We start from the raw sequence: 22,479 nt of genomic DNA, 5'->3' as shown, positions 1-22,479 counted from the left end.
ACACCAATCCAAAAATAATACCATAAAATAAATTGCCATGTTAGCATATTTCTACCTTGAAAATTCAATGTGCAATGCTGGTTTTAGTTATAAATGAAGAAATGCCAAGAGGAAATTGAACAAAAGCTCAAAAGACATTATTTTTTGCATGCAAGAAGCATCAATTATTTCTTTTCAACAACTATAATGTTACATTTCCGTTTCTGCATCCAATGGGTGTCCGAAAATGCAGTTTTCTCTTTTCTCTCTAAATATGTGTTGTTTCACATAAAAATACATCTCAGTATGTAACAACAAAGTAAGGGTTCTGGTTTTCCCTGTCATTATATTTAAAATATCTTATCTGAACCATAAGAACTCTGAAAATGTGGTTTAGATGATAACAGAATCTGACCACATTCGTGCTTTATTTGAAGTCCTAATGGCTAAATAAATCCTTAAATTCTCAGTCTCTCTTTTAAAAATAACATTTGGCAGCCATGAAAAAGACATTTTCTATCTTTAAGACCATTATTCAGCTTTGAGATTTCAGCTACCCTTGAAATCTAACAACAAAAAATCAGCTGAAACATGAAACAAACAAAGAATAACTCTAAACATTTTTTTTTTTTTCCATCTCACTTCCTCCTTTTGAGAAATGGAACCCAGTAACATAAACTAGCCTAACTAGTGTCAAAGTCCTGGGGTATATTGGGGTGGAGACAAAGATTCAAATTCTCTCTCTTTTCCAAGAAATCTGATCCCAATCCAGAATTTCAAATTAATGGTAGGAACACTACCACCAAACTGCTCTCTAAAGGGGTGAGAAGCAGCTGTGCCTGGCCCTTAGAAACATAACCTAAGGAAGCTGAGATGGCTCCATAAACGTTTTGCCAGTCACCAAACTGTTTCTCTGGAACATCTTGACCCTGCTCTTTTCCTGTAAGGTAGTTTACACTGGCCAGATCCCTAACCTTCGATTGACAGCTTGGAGAAAGGACTCAATGTAAATCAGAATTATTACCTATAGGCAAATGATATTTAAATCTTTTGAAGAGTCAAGAAAATCACACTCATCTAAGACTATAAAAAAAATGATTTGGTGAAACTTTTACAAAGCTGGTTGGGGGATTGGTAGAATAACAAAAGGCCAGACATTCTCTTTTCAGTCTAGATCCCATGAAATACTGAAATATGAGCAGGGGGGAGAGGTAAGAGCAAGAAACAAGAATTTTACTTTTCCAAAGTTGCTACTACTCTCTGTATTCTTCACCTTCTACCAGCCTTGTAAAAGAATATTTGAGGAAACTATTAAAAGAAGAAACATATTCATTTCAAAACCCTCACAGGAGAGAAGTCATCCACACAGTGAACCTCACTGCTTTATGCAGAGTAAGGGACAAGAGACTGCCATTGCTAACCCCTAGTACCAGAGGAATAAAAAAGTAAGGCTCTCAAAGGACCTTGAGTGCTGCATCAATTTTATTCCCTCTCCTCTCTCTTGTCACGATCAAGAATTAGCTTAAATCATAGAGATATAATATTAAAATAAATATTGCCTCAGTGACCCCCATCTCAGCAAATTACCAACTGAAAGAAAAATGGGTAGAAAGTGGAAGTAACCAAAAGAAAATACACACTGTTAGGGAAACTACAATTACTACAGTTGTAGCCATGGAAAAAGTAATTGGGAAGAAACCTCTTTAGTTAACAAGCAGATTAAAAATTATGTGAATTAGCTTTAGCACACATAAACCTAAACAATCTATGTGTTGTTGAATAAAATTTACCTGATTATTCTGATTTTCAAGTCTTGGAGAAAAGCTGGACATTTGGGGGAAAGCTGCAGAGAGTTCTTGGAGTTTTGCATCAATTTCAGCAAGCTGCTGATTCTGGGTGGCTGCAAGTGTATATCCTTCTCCTGGGACCAGCCAGCCAGACTGATCACTCTAAGAGGAAACAAGGGTCACCAAGTCATTCCCACACTACATTTTTCCCAAAATATACCTTTCAAACTGCTACATCAATGCTCAGGACTTCACAAAAACAAACAAAAACCACAGATTTAACATTGGAGTAGTGAAATTTAAAAATGAAATAGTTGATGGTTTCATTATCTGCCAACCCTGTGTGTAAAGTATCTTCTTACATTTTGTGGGTTTTTCTCCCTGTGGAATAAATCTCTTAACCTCGCAGTCTGGTTCTCATAACATTCTCATTTCTCTACTTTAGAAAAATGGTTTATGATGTATAGAATAGGAAGAAACCAGGTTTAATCTATAACAGAACATGGTATTTTCAAGCTTCATCTCTTAAAAGTAACACAGGGTCTATAACGTCAGTTGCTTGGGTTTCATGAACTTAATTGGTCATCTAACTCTTATTCAACTAACATTATGGATGGTCCCTGACTTAGGATGGTTTGACCTACAATTTTCCGACTTTACAATGGTGTAAAAGTGATACACATTCAGTAGAAGCCCTAATTCAGTACAGTATTCAATAAATTACATGAGATACTCAACACTTTATTATAAAATAGGCTTTCTGTTAGATTGTTTTGCCCAGATGTAGGCTTGTGTTCTGAACTTGTTTAAGTCAGGCCAGGCTAAACTATGATGTTCAGGAGATTATGTGTATTAAATGCATTTTTGACTTAAAATATTTTCAATTTATGCTGAGTTTATTGGAAAGTAGCCTCATCAAAAGTCAAGGAGCATCTGTAGTTTCATATTGTCTTTTAATACCCATGCATAACATTCATTCAAAAATCTTGCACTGAATGCCTACTATGCATAGGTACTATGCTGGGCACTGGTGATTCGATATGAGTCTCACAAGGTTCTGTCCTCAAGGAGTTCCCAATCTCTTGGCAGCAATGATTGTAACAAGGTATGAAGAGTGCTGGTAAGCCCTGGGCACCGTGAGAACCAGGGAAGGTCAACTAACCTCTGTGGGTGGGAAAGGACAAGGAGACGAAGAGGTCAGAGAAGGCTTCCTGGAAGAAAAAGGACCTTAATCAAAGAAACAACATGATCGGCTCTGTACTTTAAAACTGGAGCTAGTAAAGGCAAGACCTGTGGCAGAAAAACCAGTTAAGAAACAATAGCCATAATCTAGAACAAAAGTGATGAATGCATGTTTTCTGGGAATGAAGAATATAGAACAGATTCCAGAGATATTTAGAAAGCAGATTCACAAAACCTGGAGATAATTTGATGGAAGAGTAAAGGAAAAAGAATCAAAGATAAAAAACAAGTCCTTGATTTTGTGAACTAGATAGATGGTGGTCACATTGTCTAAACTAGGGAATACAGACACTGCAGTAGGTGTGAGGAGAAAGATGATAACGATCAATTGTTTGGGAGCTTTTGATATTCACAGACAACTGTACGATGTTCACAGGTTATGTTAGGCAGTTAAATATATTTATCTGAAGCTCAATTTAGAAACCTGGGATTGAAATAAGCATTTTTATTTTTGTTGTTGTTGTTGTTGTTGTTGTTGTTGTTTTAATTTTTATTTTGTCAATATACAATGTAGTTGATTATTATGTCCCATCACGAAATAAGCATTTTGGACTCACCCGCATATCTACAGAGGTCCAAACCCCTGGGACAATGGGAATGAATGAGGTTGCACAGGGAAGCATGTAGTGCAAGAGGACAGAAAAATCATGAAGAAAATTCAGAATAAAGAGGCAGGGAGAGGGCAAAGAAGCTTAAGAATTTCATACATTTTGGTTTCATGATGCTGATGCCAGGAATCAATCTCTAGGCAGTAACCAGAATTACAGATAAAAACTTATGCAGAAAGACTTGTTATATTTGTCTCCTCCTGACCCTGGCATCCAAACTCCCTGTTTCAGTGAAACCAAACATTGTGTGAGTCTTGGTAGGTAAAAGATCCCCACCAGACACTCCCTCTCCCCACCCACAGGCACCAATAAGACGGGCAAATGCCCCAGATCCAGCCAATCAGAAGTGATCACCCTGAACTTGGGATCTTGAGCGACAGACGTAAAGATGCAGGAAATGACAGCAGCAGCAGTAAGAATACAGCACTGGCAGCAGTGAAGGTGGCAGAAATGAGCATCGATCGGGGGCAAGGGTCTGAAAACTTCAATAAAAATAAATGAATAAAACAGAATTTTTTAAAGTCAGAGAATACTGTCTCATAATTTGGAAAGTTACTGTAAATTTGTGCTAATGGGTCGATAATATGATAAAAAATCAAAGTTAAGAAGTGTAGAGGTCACTGACTATCAAAGTTTACATACCTCAGAACTAGACAGCCCCGAATCTCTATCATTTAAGTCCTTCAGAAGTTCAACCAGCCTTTTCTTCTCTCTGTCAATCATAACCACTGGGTTTCTTGAATCCTTGGCCAACTACAGCATTTATTAATGGAAAACATCAAACATTTAAAGCAATTCATAGTTCAGGAAAATAGAAATGGGAACTGAGGTTTCTACAATACAGGTACAGATAAACTAAGGTAAAATATATGAGATTAGGCATTTCACATTTGCTAGGTGATTTTATTTTATGCCAAATTTTTTGTATAGGGCCATTCTCCAAGAAAGGTATTCCTTCTATAAGCAGGCCTTCTTGTTAATCATTCCAACAAACCAATAAACATTTTATTTAAAATAATAATAATAAAACATTAACAGTTTTTAAACCTCTCTTTATTATGTATATGTATGTATATATGGGTGTATGTGTGTGCGTGAGTGTGTGTGTGTACATATTAATGCAAAAATTTATTTGCTGAGACAAATATGTTTTGGAAGGAATTTTCTTGGCACTTCCTCTGTTGCACATATCCACTAAATGAAACTGCTTTTAAATTTCAACAATATCATACAAGGAATTTAAATAAAGATTCAGTTATTATTGTTAAAACGGGGAAAGAGAAATCTACAGTGGAGCTACTGTCTGTGTCAGCAAGAACTTGGATATGAAGAAAACTACTGCTCTTGAAAAATTAAACAATAAATCAATCAATGTACAATGGGCCAGCACAAAGTCAAATACAGATCAAGTTAGAGAAGATTTCCTGGGGAAGATCATATGAACACGGAGCACAGAAAAATTAAGAGTTCCAGAGGTCAGTCCTGATAGTGGTAGGCTGACCCATAAATCCAGTCTTCCTGGAAATAACATGCCAACTGCGGGAAAAACATCAGACTTGAACTGTGAGGAAGTACTTAATTCTCTCCTCTTGTTAACACTTCACACTCACAAATGCAGTTTTCTGGTGACTAGCTACTCAAGTGGTTTGTCATGAGCTTCTGTCCAACCCATTTACATTTCTTGTTGTAAATTAATTAATTAGCATTCTGTTCTAATACAGGAGCCCCTATGCCTTGTTAGTCTGAGTCTGCCTTGAAGACGAACCAAGACAGGCTGCAGGACCTGCAAGACCAAGGATAAGCCCCAGATGCAGGGAACTAACCAAGGCCACTGACCAGCTGCCAGGAGGCTCAGCCTGGAGTGGGGGACAGGGAGTAGACACCCCTTCTCCAGCCCACCCCTGCTGCTCTGCCAGGAGCACTTTCCATTCAGAGTTCCAAATGCACTAGCTATAAAATCAGTCTCATTACTTTAAAAACCAATTTTACTAACATGCTATTTAAAACCTTGGCAACTGTGCAAAGCTATTATCAAAATTTAAAAAAAAAAAAGATTACAATGTGTAAGGTTGAATATACTAATTATCCTGATTTGAGCATTACATATTGCACACAGGTATTGATATTCAACACTGTACCCCTCAGATATGTACAACAAATTATGTTTCAATAAAAAAATAAATAGATAAATAAATGTTTTTCAGATTGCAGGAACCAGACTATTTATAGGTAGTGAAATAAATACTAGTTGCAGCCAGCATTTTTTAAAAGGGATAGGATAGGATAGGACAGGATAAGAAGGATGGGATATAATAAAATATAAAATAGAATATAGTGAAGATAAGTATTGATTTACAAAACTTCTCTTTTTTGTATATACTGATTCAATTATTCACACATTTATCATGGTTAAAAAAAGATATGAACACAACTATTATTATTTTTGCAACCCATTTAGTCCCACATTCTGGCTTCTGACTCTCTTAAGTACATACCTCCATGTTTCGCTTAATAAAATCCTGGTTGTGTTTACCACTGGGCTCAATCTTTTCAATATTTGAGAAAGGTTTCTTTTCTGCTTTAATCAATGACGCATTTCTTTCCACATCATAGGTAAAATCTAATATTTAAAAAGTTTAAAATTTTTTCATAATTACAATTGTCAATTATGCTAAAAATTCACTTTAAGCATATATTAAAATACATAAGAAATAAAACACACATAGAACTAACTTCTAAATTCCAGATCCAGAAATCAAATATATATGGAGATTTATTCTTAAAAAGATAAATGTGCTACCATAACTTCCAATGACATTCGCAAAAACCTATTATGTTATTTATTCTCATGTATCAAACTTCTTGCTGCTGATTCCTTGGGAACAATGGTAAATATGAATAGAAGCTCAAGTCATGCATGTGAAGAAAAAATTTTTGATGTTATAGGAATGCTAAAATATATATTTTATTTTAGCCTTTATATGAAACAAAAATGTCCCTAAAGACTAGAGTCATTTCCTGCTATTTTGTTAATTTGCCATCACCCTTTCTGAACAATAAATTTTTTGTTCAAGCCTGTCTTTTAAGCAAGCTCTGGGAATAAGCGTCCTGGATGATCCATACCCCATCTGCACAAACCCCTAAAGTCCATCTCAGTTTGTCAATTTTCCTTAACCTTTGATGAAAGGCTTGAGTAAACCTCTGAGATATTCAGAGCCTGAGTGCTCAAAACAAGGATAAGAAAAATAGCTATGGAGTCTGATTTCCTTTATTAAATATTTTGTTTTCACTGTGTCACACTTAAAGCTTTTAAAACAAGATCATGATGGCTGCTAAAATTACTAAAAAAAGATGCCCAGGCATTCTCTACTTCCTGGCCACAGGAAAACAAAAAACCAAAAACAAACAAAAAGCCTGAATTTGATCAAGTCTCTAAATCTGTGCTGTTCAATACAGGAGTCACCAGCTGAATGTGGCTACTGGGTACTTGAAATGTAGCTAATACTAACTGAGATTTTGGACATATTAGGTTAAATAAAATATATATATTTTTTTTTTAAAAAAAGGTCATGTGAACCCTTCACTAAAGCTCTAAAAATATATACAAAGAAGAGTCTCCTTAAATGACAAATGGAATTTACCTTACAAAATAGAATAAATTGCCACATTAAAGGCCCAAAAGGAAAAAACACGGGTCAATAGCTCAATCCAGACAAGATTTACTTAAGAATTACCTTTGTTTTATAAGAGAGGTTACCTTAATAAAAGGGATTAAAGGAGACAGTCAACTGGTGTATTTATAGCTAATTATCAAAGATTCAATACAGATTAAACATTAAGGAATAAATTTTGATGAAAAAAGCTAGGAAAAGAGTAAGATCTCTGGATGTAAATTCTTTTCAAAGAAAAGTAAATTTGAGTAAAAGATTTTTTAATAATAAATCTATGCTTTAATAATCTATGCAAATAAATCTATGCTTTATAACTGGAGTTTTATTTTTTAATCAATCACATAATTATTTTTTAAATCAACTACCAATAGTTAAAGTGTGACTTCTTTTTTGGTGAATGGCCACCTTAGATATAAAATATATCACTTTTTTCCATAATTCAAGTTGCATATAGTCTTTTTAGTTGAAATAAGAGGTTTATTAATTCAGTTAAAGTTTCATATGTTCTTAAACAATGCAACAGTAAAATAACTCAAATTAAATGCAGCCATATTTACACTTATAAGAAAGTTTCTTTAACATATAGACTCATGTGCCCCATAACTACGTTTCAGTCAGTGATAAACTACATATACAATGGCGGCTATACCATATAGTATAGGTTTGTAGTAGGCTTATACATCTAGGTTTGTGTAAGTACACTCTGTGATGTTTGTACAACAATGACTAATGACACATTTCTCAGAATGTATCCCTATTAAGTGACACATAACTGTACTAATAAATTGTAGGGAAAAAACCATTGGATTATCTGGCCAGAATTGTCTCACTAGAAATGTCTTCTTTTCCTCTCCAGCCTGGTGGTGATATAGCAGGAGCTGCCATTTTACTACAGTGACCCCAACCCTTGCTAGCTTGGAAAGTTGGTTAAACCAGGAGTAAGCAACTGACTTCAGCTGTGACACGTAGTCTCTCCTCTAGGATTGAGGAATTGAGCCTCCTCTCAATGACTAACACATGTTCTTGAGAACCAAAGAAAGTTGTCTACCACCAAGATCCTTTCCATAATTTTTTTTTTTTTTTTTTTTTCTTAAGCCATTACTTGAAGCCAACTTTTTTTAAACTCTTATTATACAAAATTTCAAACATCCAAAAGTAGAGAATGGTATAATGAATTCTCAACAATTAGCTTCAATAATGATCAATTCATGACCATATGTCATTTGAACCCCACCTACTTCCCTTCACCTCTGGATTAAATTACCTCGACTCATTTCATCTGTGAATATTTCTGTATACAGCTAATATTCTCTTGTGACAATATATATAATCACACAAATTAAAACATACCTTGATTGATATTCTGCATACACTTTTCATATTCTTCTGAAGGGACTTGAGTGTGAAACACTGAGAAAAAGGTGTCTCCATCCTCATAACGAGAAGGATCTATTAATTTTAAAAATCACTTGTTCAATACTTACTTATAAAATAAATAAGGAATTGTCTGCACCACTGTTAAAAAAGAGTGATAAGAACAAATATTCTCTCCAGTATTCCTCAATCCCTTCCACTAACACAAATTTTTTAAGACAATGTCAATGTCACTTCCAAGTAGAAATGACATGAGCCACTGAAATGAACTACAGAAGTATAGATAGTCAAACAGCATTTCCCTAGAACTAAGTACAAAGAGAATGTACAAAGGTGAGCTTAAAATATCACATTAAGGGCCGAGCCCGTGGCGCACTCAGGAGAAGTTTCAAATGTGTGATCACTCATTAAGATAAAAGAATGTAAGAGAAAATTTGGGAAACTCTTAGCAATTAACTTCTTTTGTGATTTATTTTCTTGGTCTAATCTCCATAAAGAAAATAGGACATTGTGCTTTTCAATTTTTTTCTGTTTCAATGTAATCTATTTTTATGTTCTCGTATTAGCTGATTTAGACACTGTATATTTGCAAGAAACTGTTAACGTAAATATCTTTTTTTTTAAGTTTGTCTCTATACCATAAAATGAAAGAATCTGCCAGGTCATGCGCAGAAATGTTTTGGCTTCAAAAACATGGCAAGTCTTGGAGATATTATAGGATCCACCACCTATCTCTGAAAATGAACCTGGTTCAAACACTCACTCTGACGTGATACAGGCAAATGAAGCAGGGAGAAGATACATTCACCCCCACACACAATCACCGAATTCAAAACATAAAACATCTGATACTAAAAACTAATCCATCAATTCCAATTCCCTAATTTGAAATCCTTAATATGTAGCATCACTGGGATTGACATTACAATGTTAGTCTTTATACATTCTTTTTTTTTTTAATTCATTTATTTATTTATTTATTACATTCTAAGATGTTGCAGAGCTGATGGTGGGTGGGGGAGAGGGGAAGGAGGAGGAGGATAGGGTGGGAGAAGGAGGAAGATGGGGTGTAATCAAGGCCTGTGGCACCCCCTCATTCTAGCAGGGGAGCCCAGGTGGCTACTGGTGGCAGCCTGATCATGGGTGGACTGGATCCAGACTTCGGGGTAGCATTCCTGAGGCCCTCGGCATCCCCACCACCCCAGCTCGGGAGCCTGGGGCACTTCCGGCAGTGGCTCAGTGGTTGTCACTGGGCTGGATGTGGACATCAATGAGGCACGGTTGAGGCCCTCCACCACCCCCCACCTCCAACCCCAGCTCAGAAGCCCAGGGTGCTTCCAGCTGCACCTTGGTCAGTCATTGCTGGGCCAAATGCAGAAGTTGGGGGGGGGGGGGCCTGACTTGGGAGCCCAGGAACATCTGGTCCTTCTAGGTTTTATGGGTGTTCTTTGGTAGTATTAGACATTTACTGGTTAATATCAGAAATTTGTCTCTGATCTGTGAGTTTTTTGTTTTTTCTATCAGTTCTGTGTTGGATTATTCACTATTCCCACCACTTAAACTCTGGACTGGAACTAATTTGTTGTCTTTTGCTTACTTTTAACATGAGGGAACTTCCTGTGGGAACCAGCACTTGAGCCCTCTGGTTGAGCTAAATTGCTGCTATGCTGCTGATTCTCTGAGGAAGGCTTTCTGTGCAGCTCAGGTTTTAATTGTTGACCTTGTAAGCACTTCCAGGTCTTGTGAGGTCCAGAACACCTGGATTGTGTGGGAACTCTGTTCTAGGCCTGAGTTTTTTCAGCAAACTGCACACCCTGCAGTTCTATATTCCTGACCAGTCTCCACTGAGTGGTCCTGTGCTGACTGGAGAGCAGATCAGCTGTCCATGCTGTGCCCCAATGTTCCCCAGGTGATCCCGTCTCCCCCACCCCCTGCACTCTAAACACTTCTCATGGGACAGGCCATGCACCAGTCCCTTGCGATGACTCACCAGCCTCTGAGTGGCTCCTTTTTTCAGTTGTCTGTGGCCCGTCTCTCCTATGTTGGTCTACAGGAACCCTTGGTGGCCTGGGGGACCACCAAGGCCCTCTTCTCCCCTGCAGCCTCCAAGCAACTTCATACAAAGGGCACAACTGTGGCCTTTGCCAGCTCTTGCTCTGTGTGCTCACCAGGGCCAGCCTTGAAGTGGCCAGGGCTCAAAAAGGTCAGAGCAGTCCTTTCTTCCTCTCATTGTGGCATCTCCCACCTCATGCACTCCATAGGTCTCTCCTCCTCTTCCCCTGAGCTCTAGTGGCCCCAGCTTGGCAGTCATTGTTTTGTAATAGTTGTAAATTGGTTGATTATGGGAGAGGGCAACACTGGGTATCATAATTTTGCCATCTTGATCCAGAAGTCTTTATATATTCTTTGATGAATTAATCAAGCAAATTAGTGGTGTAATCTTTGGGAGGAGAGGGGTAAACTACTCAGAAGACAAAAGGGCTCAAAGTTGGTTTCAAACTTCATTTGGTAGAACTACTATTACTAGGGGTCTTTAATGAAAGCAGGTTCAGCAAGTAAAAAATTTGGCAACATTTTATTATCAGTTTAAGTTACATCAGGTACTTCTAGTGGTAATATATTTATTTTCAATCCCATAGTTCCTTTTTAATAACAGTGTCACTCAATTTCATATTAAAACACCTATAATGACACAAAAATATGAGAACTTAAAAAGGGGAAAACTATTACAAGATGATATTTGAAGATCTTAAAAATAGGTACCTTCCTATGCTGAAATTACTCTTGTGACCCTGTGGCTCTTTACCCATTGTCCCAGGGGTATTCATTGCCTCAGACAGAGGTGGGTGTGTACAGCCTAGAACAAAGGTGCCATGGCTCAACTTTGAGTTAAAAAACAACAGTTTTGAAAGTTGGACATTAGATTGCAGGAGCTTAAGCTTTGAGGGGAAAAAAAGCATTGTCTGAATTCCAAAAGTCTCCCTATAGAAAGTTCTTCCTTACTGTCAAAAAACAACTAATTAATGTGGAGGAAATGATGGAATTAGATCATAATCATTCGGTAGCCATTATAATAATAATTGATTCAGGTAAGAATCATCAGTGAATGATAACTAGTGGGTGGAAGTTAAAAGAATAACAGGAACCCTTCTGCACTGTTGGTGGGACTGTATATTAGTACAGCCATTATGGAAAACAGTATGGAAGTCCCTCAAACAACTACAGATAGAACTGCGATATGATCCAGCAATCCCACTATGGGGCATATATCCAGAGGACTGGAAATCATCAGGTCAAAGGGATACCCTCACTCCCATATTTATTACAGCTCTATTTACAATAGCCAGGTGACAGAACCAACCTAAAAGTCCATCTATGGATGACTGGATAAGAAAAATGTGGTATATATATAATACTACTTAGCCATAAAAAAAGAATGAAATTCTACCATTTCCAGCAGTGTGGATGAGCCTAGAGAAAATTATGCTAAGTGAAACAACCCAGGTACAGAAAGAGAAATACTGCATGTTCTCACTCATAACCAGGAGCTGAATCCAAAAATAAACAAAAAAACAATAAAGAGAGACAGAGAGAGAAAGAAATAACAATCACAGTAATACATTGAAAGAGAGAAAGAACCGTGATTACTAGACGTGGAAAAGGTGAGGAAAAAGGGACGGGGAGAGTGAGGGGGCTAATGAGGAACTGACTAACAGACACAAAGAATGACTGCATATTGTAATGATAAATAAGTTAACCATCCTGATCTAACCATCACACATTGTATACAATTACTGAAAAATCAACATTGTACACCACATGTGTATATAATAAATTATCTTAAAGTTAGTTAATTAATTAATTAAAATAAAATAAAGAATAAAGAATAACAAGGCATCTCCACACAGGAAAACTTACTAATTACAAAAGGAAAAAACAATAACTTTACTGTAGAGAAACCTGACAGACACCATCTTAATCAAGTGATCCAAGTTAAAATCACCATTAATGGGACAATCAACATCATGTGCTTCCTGATACGACCCACGGGGAAGGATACAGTATCACTTCTGTGGGATTCCTGCCAAAAACAAATAACAAGTTCTGCCTATCAAACCGAATTATGCAGAAATAAACAAACCCCAAATTGGAGGACATTCTACAAAATAACAGGCCAATAGAGTTCAAAAATGCCAGTGTCATAAAACACAAAGAAAGACTAAAGAAACATAACAACTATATGCAATACATGATCTAGGATTTTCTTTTGCCATAAAGGATATTAGTTGGACAATTGGTAAGAATCTAAATGAAGCCTGTAGATTGGATAATAGTATTATATCACTTCCTGAAGTCGCATATGTATGTGCATGTGTGTGTGTGTGTGTGTGTGTGTGTGTGTGTGTGTGTGTGTGTGTGTGTGTGTTTGTATGGATAGGGAGAGATTGAGGGAGAGAAAAAAAGAGGATGTGTCAAAATGTTAACATTTGGAGAATCTGGATAAAGGTTATTTGAGAAATCTTTGTACTTTGCTTGTGATTTTAAATCTGAAATTATATCACAATAAGAATTTAATAGGAAAATGTTTAAAATTCCTCTCCTCACTACAAACATTTATGTGAGAAGGGGGAAAAAAGTCTCCCTTTAGAGATCAAGAGCCGAGCTTTGAGGACTGAGTACAGAGTTCCTGAAAGAAGAAGACTGAAGGATGTGATTTAGGGTATCTCCTGCCATCCAGAGAAGAAACTAGAACCCATCCCACAAAAGGGGAAGGGCCTAGAAGAGCATCAGAGGGGATGACTTTAGAGTAGACATAAGTGACACACATCTCTGGAGGTGGAATCCTAGAGTTAAACAGAAATCCAGAAGAAGATGGGGAAACCCAGAGCAGAATGGGCTCTGCCCCCCTGCACACCTGAAACTCTGGGGGGAGACTCCATACATGGACATACAGTCCTCCCCATCGACCCATGACAGCCACAGAGCGACAATGGCAGTGTGGCATGTTTATAGGGAGACAGTTCCTCAAGTATTGGTATAGACGCACACAGTTCCCCATGGCTGGCCTGTGGCATGGAAGAGAAGAGTTCCCACATGCCCCTAGGAACTAGAAGAAACGTGGGGTTGTGATCAGGGGGTGGCACAGAGCGCAAGCCTCACACCAGAGAGGGTGTGGTATGGACCTTGTACATCAGCAGCAACTGCTGACAGATGACAAAAGGCTATATGGAAGAAGCTACCAGTCAGCAGATGCCCAGGCTAGCTTACCATATCCACAGCCCAAGCAGGACAAGACACCTCTGAGAGAACAGCAAGGACCAGAGCCCCTGGATGCCATGATGCTACACAAGCCTCCTCCTGAGCTTCCTGAGATACCAGGAAGTATCTCATCAGTAAGCTGAGTTCAGATGTGGAAACACAGCCCCATTTATGAATATCTGAGTTATAGCATATGATTTTTAAACCCATTCCACAAGTACCTATTGCCAGAATCTGGGAAAAATTGTCACTCACACAAACGATGGAAAGAGAGAAGAGCAATCAGTGGTCATGCAAGTTCCACCTATTGAAACAGGGCAGACCTGGATCTAGATGGAAGGTAGGCCACCTCCTCCTGCCCTCTGACTCAAAGATTAAAGGAAGAAAACTACCCAAGAACCAGAACTCCCTACTCCTTGAGCACCAGCACTGTTTCTTGAGGCAAGTCCAAATGCTGTTACCCAATTCCTGCCACAGCTCTTTCTACATCCATTCAGAGGCTGCAAATCCTAGAAAAAGACAATAGAGATGTACCCCTGCAAGCAAATCCTCATAGTGGGGACAGAGATTAGATATTAAGAGCCCTGAAAGCTGGGGGATTGTATTTGTCCCCAGAACTACATCAGCTACAAATATCAAAATCCCAACCAGTACAGCACAGCCTCAGTGGTGAATGCCAGCTAGACATTTAAAACTGGAATGGCAGCTAGACATAGCAACCTACAGATTTGAAATCAGAATTTTACCAGCATCCAGGTGGACAGTGAGCAGACCCAAGGCAAATGCACCCTTTCACTTTGCTGGCAAACGGCAGGTATGAATGGATTTCACCTCATTCAAGAATGAGAAAATGGAAGGAAAAAAATGGAAAACATAAATGAAACAGTATCCTGGCAATCCATGGGAGAACAAACATTTTGAAAATATTTACCATAAAAATCATTATAAAATTGCTAAGAACTTTCTAGCATCCTCAATATAACAAAATACATAACATATATGAAAGTAGAGGGAAAAGTCACAGGAGAAAGCTGACTAATAAAAAGACAAGAGGATGAGATTATAAAAATAAAGGGGGATGGAGGGGAAGCAGGGAGAAATAAGGAGGATTACAGTGTGAGAGTGCGTCTTTTCATAGGCAGTTTTAAAATGCACGCTCATTGCCTTACCTATCATGGATGTCACCGGGCTCCAGTGGTTCTTCTATTTGGCCTTCCTGCCTTCCTTCTTCCCTGCCTCCCTCCCTTTTTTTCTTTTAGTGCTACCTTACCTGTTATTTTCCAGTCTCTCTTCTATATGAATCATAATTCTAATTATAATTTTCCACAATAATTTGGAAAGTTTACACCTTAATTTGAAGTCTATTAGTGATTAACCTAAATTATACAAACTACTTTTTTCTATATCAAGAAAATAAAAAAAAAAAAAAAAAACACATTTTTCTCCTATTTTTCAGCTTCTGTTAATATAATCTGGAGTTTTAGAACTAGTTATTGCCATTCTTACCTCCTATTATTGAGTAATTTTTAATATTCTGACATTTGGATTTATAAACATACAATTCTTTCTGTTTACCTCTGTGTTTAACCAGTGGTAATGCTTACGTAAAGGATAATGCCTTTATGTAGGAACTTTCCTAGTCCTGGGTTTCAAATTCTGATTCATTTGCTGGTTCACTGGAATATGTTTTCAAGCAAACTTTCTCCGAAAACAGTATTAGTGATGAATTATCTAGTCTCTGCCATATCTTGAGAATAGCTTTCTATTATCTTTATACATTAATAACAGAAACAATACAAAATTCCTGGTTACTATATTTTTCCTCATTAAAAAAAAAAGAAATCTGAAACCAGCTTCCATTTTTTATAATTAAAACAAGATAAGGTTATTTTATTTTTGACCTGGATGTTTATGAGGTTTTCTTAATTCACTTCCATGGCTCAAAATTTTTGCCAAGATATATATGGGTATTGGTCTTTTATCATTAATTTTGCATATACAATATTTTTAAGATCAAAAAGTCTCCTTTGATTATTGTTTCTGTAACAGTTATACTGGCTTATATCTCAGACACTCCTACAAATTTTAGCTGGAATTCCTATGCCCTGCCTCCACACTTATTTATTTCATCGTTTCCTCCCCTTCATATTGTGCAGCACCCCTCACCACCTTGATTTTCCTGCAATATCGATCCTACTCTTTACTGCAATAAGTACATCTTTCTCTGTAATCCTTCTTCATCTTACTCAGCTCCTTTTTTATATCTTCCCATTGTCTTTTCATCTTAGTCTATTCTCTCCTCAGGATTTTCCCCTCTTGTTTCACAAATAATATGCATTTTGTTTTACACTGAGGATTCCAATCAGTTTTCAAAAACTGACGAAAACAGAATTATATTGAGAGACCTTAACAGAACTCTCTAAGAAAAATGCAAGTCAGGTAGACACGTAATGAGGACATTTTGTATATTTCATAGTTTATTCTCCACACACAGAAATAGTCCTTCTTTTCAAGTGTCCATGAAACACTTATAAAAATTAATCATATATTAGGCAAATGTTTCTCATGAGAGTATTAATCATATTTCAAGCAAAACAATTCCTTGTGTGAAGCTTCCTTGTGCAATTCATGACTTTAGCATATTTGACCTCTGGGCATTAAATACCAGTAGTTCACTATGCTCCTCCCACAGCACATCACTATGCCAACCAAAAATGTACATATCCAAATGTTCCCTACTCTACTAGACTATAAAGAAAATTTCAATGAACTCAAAATATCAAAACCAGCTATAAGAGGGAAGTTTGTAGCAATAAATGCCTACACTAAAAAAGAAGAAAGATCCCAAATAAATATCCTAACATTATGCTTCAAGGAACCAGAAAAAGAAGAAAAAACTAAACCCAAAGTTAGCAGAAGGAAGGAAATAATAAAGACCAGAAAAAAAATCATATAGAAAATAGAAAAACCATAGGAAAAAATCAATAAAACTGAGTTGATTTTTTGAAAAAATAAAATCAACAAACTCTTAGCTAGACTAAGAAAAAAGGGAGAGAAGACTCAAGTATATAAAATCAGAAATGAAAGCGGAGACATTACAAAAGGGCCTCAGAAATAAAAAGAATCATAAGGACCTAGGCTGTATTATGAAAAATTGTATGTCAGCAAATTTGACAATCTAGAGGAAATGAATAAATTCCTAAAAAAAATACAACTTACCAAGATTGAATCAGGAAGAAATAGAAATCTTGAACAGACCAATAACAAACAAAGATATTGAAGTAGTAATAAAAACCTCTCAACAAAGAAAATCCTAGACCAGATGGCTTCACAGATGAATCCTACCAAACTTTCAAAAAAGAATTAACACCAATACTTCTTAAACTCTTCCAAAAAACTGGAAAGATTACTTCCTAACACTTTTTACAAGGCCAGTATCACACTGATACCTAAGCCAAAGACACTACAAGAAAACTACAGGCCAATATCTCTGATGAACATTGAAGCAAAAATTCTCAATAAAATATTACCAAACCAAATTCAACAGCACATCAAAAAGACTAGACATCATGATCAGGTGGGATTTATTCCTGGCATGCAAGGCTGGTTTAACATATGTGTTACAATCTGAGAAAGGACTGTCACCCACAGCTCAAATGACTAAGAAGTCTCTCACTTCAAAGTTTCAGTGATAAAGATCAGCATTTATTTGAATGGTCAAAGGAGCGTGAGGCATTTAAAGGTGCTTAAAGATATGAGGCAGCTAAAGGAGGTTAAAGACCTCATAGTCCCAGATAGGTTAAAATCACAAGCACTTACAGAACAAAATCATGAGTGGACATCCAGAGAGTTGTGTGGGAAGCTGATTGGTTCAGGGTGAAGTCAGCACAACTCTTCCTGGCATCTTCACTGATATTTTCTTTTTTTTTTTTTTTTTTGTCTTTTGTCTTTTTCCGTGTCCGGCAATGGATCGCAACCCTCAGTGTTGCCCCCGTACCGGACCGGGGACCGGCAACGGGATTGCAACCCTCGGTGTTGCTCCCGCGCCTCGCTCAGCCAGTGAGCGGGAACCGGTCTGTATGTGGGATCCGAACCCTCAGGCGGGAGCGCCGCCGCGCTTCCCAAGCAGCGCACTATCCAGTGCGCCACCGGGCCGGCCCTTCACTGATATTTTCTATGGCACTTTAGGGTCCAGGGTGTGTGCACTTTAAAGCAGGCTTATAGTAGCAGATGGTCTGCAAGAACAACTCAAGATTGGCATTATCTTAAGCCATAAAGCATTCAGTTAAAGGACAAACATCCTGACCTTCAAATCAAGTTTTAGCCTAATTAAAGTATAAGTTTTACTAACCTTATTCTTATCATATTCTTAACCATACTTTATTGCTGCTCCTAGGAACTCACCCCATCTTGGTTGGCCAAGCAGGTTTTCCATACTCCCTGCTTCCCTTCCCGCAGCCAAGGCCTGGTCTGGATGGGGTTGCAGGGATAGCTAAAGGAGGGGTTTTGGGGGAACACTGGGGTCTGTGCCATTTCATATGCAAATAGATCGATATAATACATCACATTAACATATTGAAAGACAAGAACCATATGATTATCTTAATTGATGCAAAATAAGCATTCAATAAAGTTCAATATCCTTTCTTCAAAAAACTCTCAACAGTTTAGGTATAGAAGGAAAGTTCTTCAACACAATAAAAGCCATTTATGAAAAACCCACAGCTAACATTATAATCAATGGGTAGAAACTGAAAGCTTGTGAGCGGAGGCAGAAGCTCTGCAGAGACCACACACCTTGCAGTGCCACCGCGCAACCCAGCAGCCCGGCCCAGTGCGCGCAGAGCAGGGCGACGTCCAGCAGGGGAGGCGGAAGCTCCATACAGACCACACGCCCTGCAGTGCCACCATGTGACCCAGCAGCCCAGCCAAGTGCATACTGACCAGAGAGGTGGCTCCCCGGAGAGGCCCAAGACCCAAGGCAACCACACACACAAGGCACTACTGGCCAACTGAGCAAACACTGAGGTAGCCATACCAAATTGGCAACCCCAGCAACATCCTAGCCAGAAAATAGTGTCAAACAAGTGGACTGTGAAACTCCCTGCCACAATGACTGAACGTGAAAGGAAAGATACCAGAAATATGAAAAATCAAGAAAGTACACCACCAAAGGGTAATAACTCTCCAGCTCTAGATCCTATAGAACAAGAAGCCCTTCAAATGTCTGACAAGGAAGTTTAAGGGATAATTCTAAGGAAACTGAACAAGATACAAGAAAACTCAGCTAGACAACATGATGAAATGAGGAAAAGTATACAGGACCTGAAAGAAGAAATGTACAAGGAAATCAATACCCTGAAAACGAATGAATTCTTCAGTTTGGCAGCAGAGCTTGCCGAACTGAAGAATTCATTCAATGAAATAAAAAACACAACAGAGAGTTTAACCAGCAGGCTTGCAGAAGTTGAAGAGAGAAATTCTGACCTTGAAGATGGGCTGTTTGAAATAACAGAGGCAGATAAAAAAAAGAAGAAAAAAGAATTAAAGGCATTGAAGAAAATCTGAGAGAGATATCAGACAACCTTAAGTGCTCAAATTTCCGAGTCATGGGAATTCCAGAAGGGGAGGAAAAAGGAGATTGCATTGAAAACACATTCAACAAAACAGTGGCAGAAAACTTCCCAGTTATTGGAAAAGACACAGATATTCAGATTCAAAAAGCTCAAAGATCCCCAAACATATTCAATCCAAAAAGATCTTCTCCAAGACATGTTATAGTCAAACTGGCAAAACTCAAAGACAAAGAGAGAATCTTAAAAGCTGCAAGAGAGAAGTGTCAAATCCCCTATAAGGGAGCCCCAATCAGACTAACATCGGACTTTTCATCATAAACCCTAAAAGCCAGAAAGGAATGGGATGATATATTCAAAATACTAAAAGACAGAGATTGACAGCCAAGAATACTCTACCCCAGAAGGCTATCCTCCCAAAATGAAGGGCAAATAGTATATTACACAGACAAACAAAAACTGTGGGAGTTCACTACCACACGACCACCCTTACAAGAAATTCTCAAGGGAGTAATGGGTTTGGTACCTGAAAAAAAACTACTACTGGGGGCTGGCCCGGTGGCGCACTGCTACAATGCACCGCTTGGGAGTGCGGCAGCGCTCCCGCCAAGGGTTTGGATCCCACATACAGACCGGCCGCTCACTGGCTGAGCGAGGTGCGGGTGCAACACCGAGGGTTGCAATCCCGTTGCCAGTCTCGGTCCGGGACGGGCGCGACACTGAGGGTTGCGATCCATTGCCGGTCACAAAAAAAGACAAAAAGGAAAAAAAAAAAAAAAACTACCACTGCCATAAAAACCCAAGAAAAATCAAAACCCACTAGTAGAATAAAAATGGCATTCATGAAGAGGAAACAAACAAAAAGGCTATCTACAACCCAAGGAACCAACAAATAAAGAAATCAAACGGTAAATCAAAAGAAAGGAACAAAAAACACCTAAGACATCCAAACAATAATCAATAAAATGCTAGGATTAAATCAACACTTTTCAATACTAACTCTTAATGTAAAAGGCTTAAATTCCCCAATCAAAAGACACAGACTGGCTGACTGGATTAAAAAGGAGGAACCAACTATATGCTGCCTTCAAGAGACACACCTCACTTATAAAGACTCACAAGGACTAAGAGTGAAAGGATGGAAAAAGATTTACCATGCAAACAGAATTTAAAAATGAACTGAAGTAGGTATTCTTATATCAGATAAAATAGACTTTAAACTAAAAACAATAAAAAGAGATAATGAGAGCCACTACATAATGATAAAAGGAATGATCCATCAAGAAGACATAGCAAACATAAATATATGCACACCCAATGTCAGAACAGACAGATTTATAAAACAAACTCTATTGGACGTAAAGAATGAAATAGCCACTAATACCATAATAGCAGGGGACCTGAACACCCTACTGTCAATATTGGACAGATCATCTAGGCAAAGAATCAGCAGAGAAACACAAGATCTAAACAACACTCTAGACCAACTGGACTTGGCAGATATCTACAGAACATTCCATCCAACAACCTCAGAATATTCATTCTTCTCATCAGCACATGGATCATTCTCCAGGATAGATCACATATTAGGTCACAAATGAGGTCTCAATAAATTCAAAAAAAATGGAATTATCCCATATATTCTCTCAGACCACAATGGATTAAAATTAGAAATCAATAACAAACGAAATTCTGGAAACTATACAAACACATGGAAATTATACAGCATTCTACTTAATGACATATGGGCCCAAGAAAAAATCAAACAGGAAATCAAAAAATTTAATGAAACTAATGAAAATAATGATACATCATACCAAAACCTCTGGGATACTGCAAAAGCAGTACTAAGGGGAAAATTTATCGCACTAAATGCGTACTACAGAAGAATGGAAAGATGGCAAGTGAACAACTAACACTTCACTTTAAGAACTAGAAAGACAAGAACAATCCAAACCTAAAGTTAGCAGACGGAAAGAAATCATTAAGATCAGAGCAGAACTTAATGAAATTGAAACCCAAAAAACAATACAACAGATCAACGAATCAAAAAGATGGTTTTTTGAAAAGATAAATAAAATTGACAAACCATTACCCTGAATAATTAAAAAAAGACAGAATATCCAAATAACAAAAATTAGAAATGAAAAAGGTGATATTACAACTAATACATCTAAAATACAAGGAAAGAAAAACTTTGGACTTGATAAATGTTTTCAGCAAAGTAGGAGGATACAAAATCAACACACAAAAATCAGTAGCATCTCTATTCTCCAATAGTAAACATGCAGAAAGAGAAATCGAGAAAGCCTGCCCATTTACAATAGCCACAAAAAAAATAAAATACTTAGGAATTGAGTTAACCAAGGATGTGAAAAATCTCTATAATGAGAACTACAAACCACTGCTGAGAGAAATTAGAGAGGATACAAGAAGATGGAAAAATATCCCATGCTCTTGGATTGGAAGAACCAACATTGTAAAAATATCCATACTACCCAAAGTGATAGACAAATTCAATGCAATCCCCATCAAAATTCCAATGACATTTCTCTCAGAAATGGAAAGAACTATCCAGACATTTGCATGGAATAACAAAAGACCACACGCATAGCCAAAGCAACGCTGAGCAAAAACAATAAAGCTGGAGGCATAACACTACCTGACTTTAAACTATACTACAAAGCAATAATAACCAAAACAGCATGGTACTGGCATAAAAACAGACAGCCTGATCAATGGAATAGAATAGAGAATCCAGAAATCAACCCACACACCTACAGCCATCTGATCTTTGACAAAGGCACCAAGCCTATACACTGGAAAAGAGACTGCCTCTTCAGCAAATGGTGCTGGGAGAACTGGATATCAATATGCAAGAGAATGAAACTAGACCCATACCTTTCACCATATACTAAAGTCAACTCAAAATGGATTTAAGAATTAAATATACACCCTGAAACAATAAAACTTCTTAAAGAAAACA

General features: G+C 37.6%; 1 protein-coding gene across 1 annotated transcript in view; it reads right to left on the bottom strand.

The window, feature by feature from the left end:
* FSIP1 (fibrous sheath interacting protein 1) overlaps positions 1-22,479 on the bottom strand; it is a 215,819-nt gene that overhangs the window by 139,047 nt on the left and 54,293 nt on the right. The window contains exons 6-9 of the mRNA XM_008566109.1: positions 8,638-8,736; positions 6,112-6,236; positions 4,259-4,369; positions 1,770-1,928 (exon numbers count right to left, since the gene is read on the bottom strand). Of these exons, the coding sequence (XP_008564331.1) occupies positions 1,770-1,928; positions 4,259-4,369; positions 6,112-6,236; positions 8,638-8,736 (494 nt within the window). The remainder of the gene's footprint in view (positions 1-1,769; positions 1,929-4,258; positions 4,370-6,111; positions 6,237-8,637; positions 8,737-22,479) is intronic.

This window comes from Galeopterus variegatus, unplaced genomic scaffold, assembly GCF_000696425.1.
Source record: "Galeopterus variegatus unplaced genomic scaffold, G_variegatus-3.0.2 Scaffold220, whole genome shotgun sequence".
In the NCBI taxonomy this organism is placed as follows: domain Eukaryota; kingdom Metazoa; phylum Chordata; class Mammalia; order Dermoptera; family Cynocephalidae; genus Galeopterus; species Galeopterus variegatus.
Note: the sequence above shows the minus strand (reverse complement) of the source record. Positions and strands in the feature narration are given on the sequence as shown.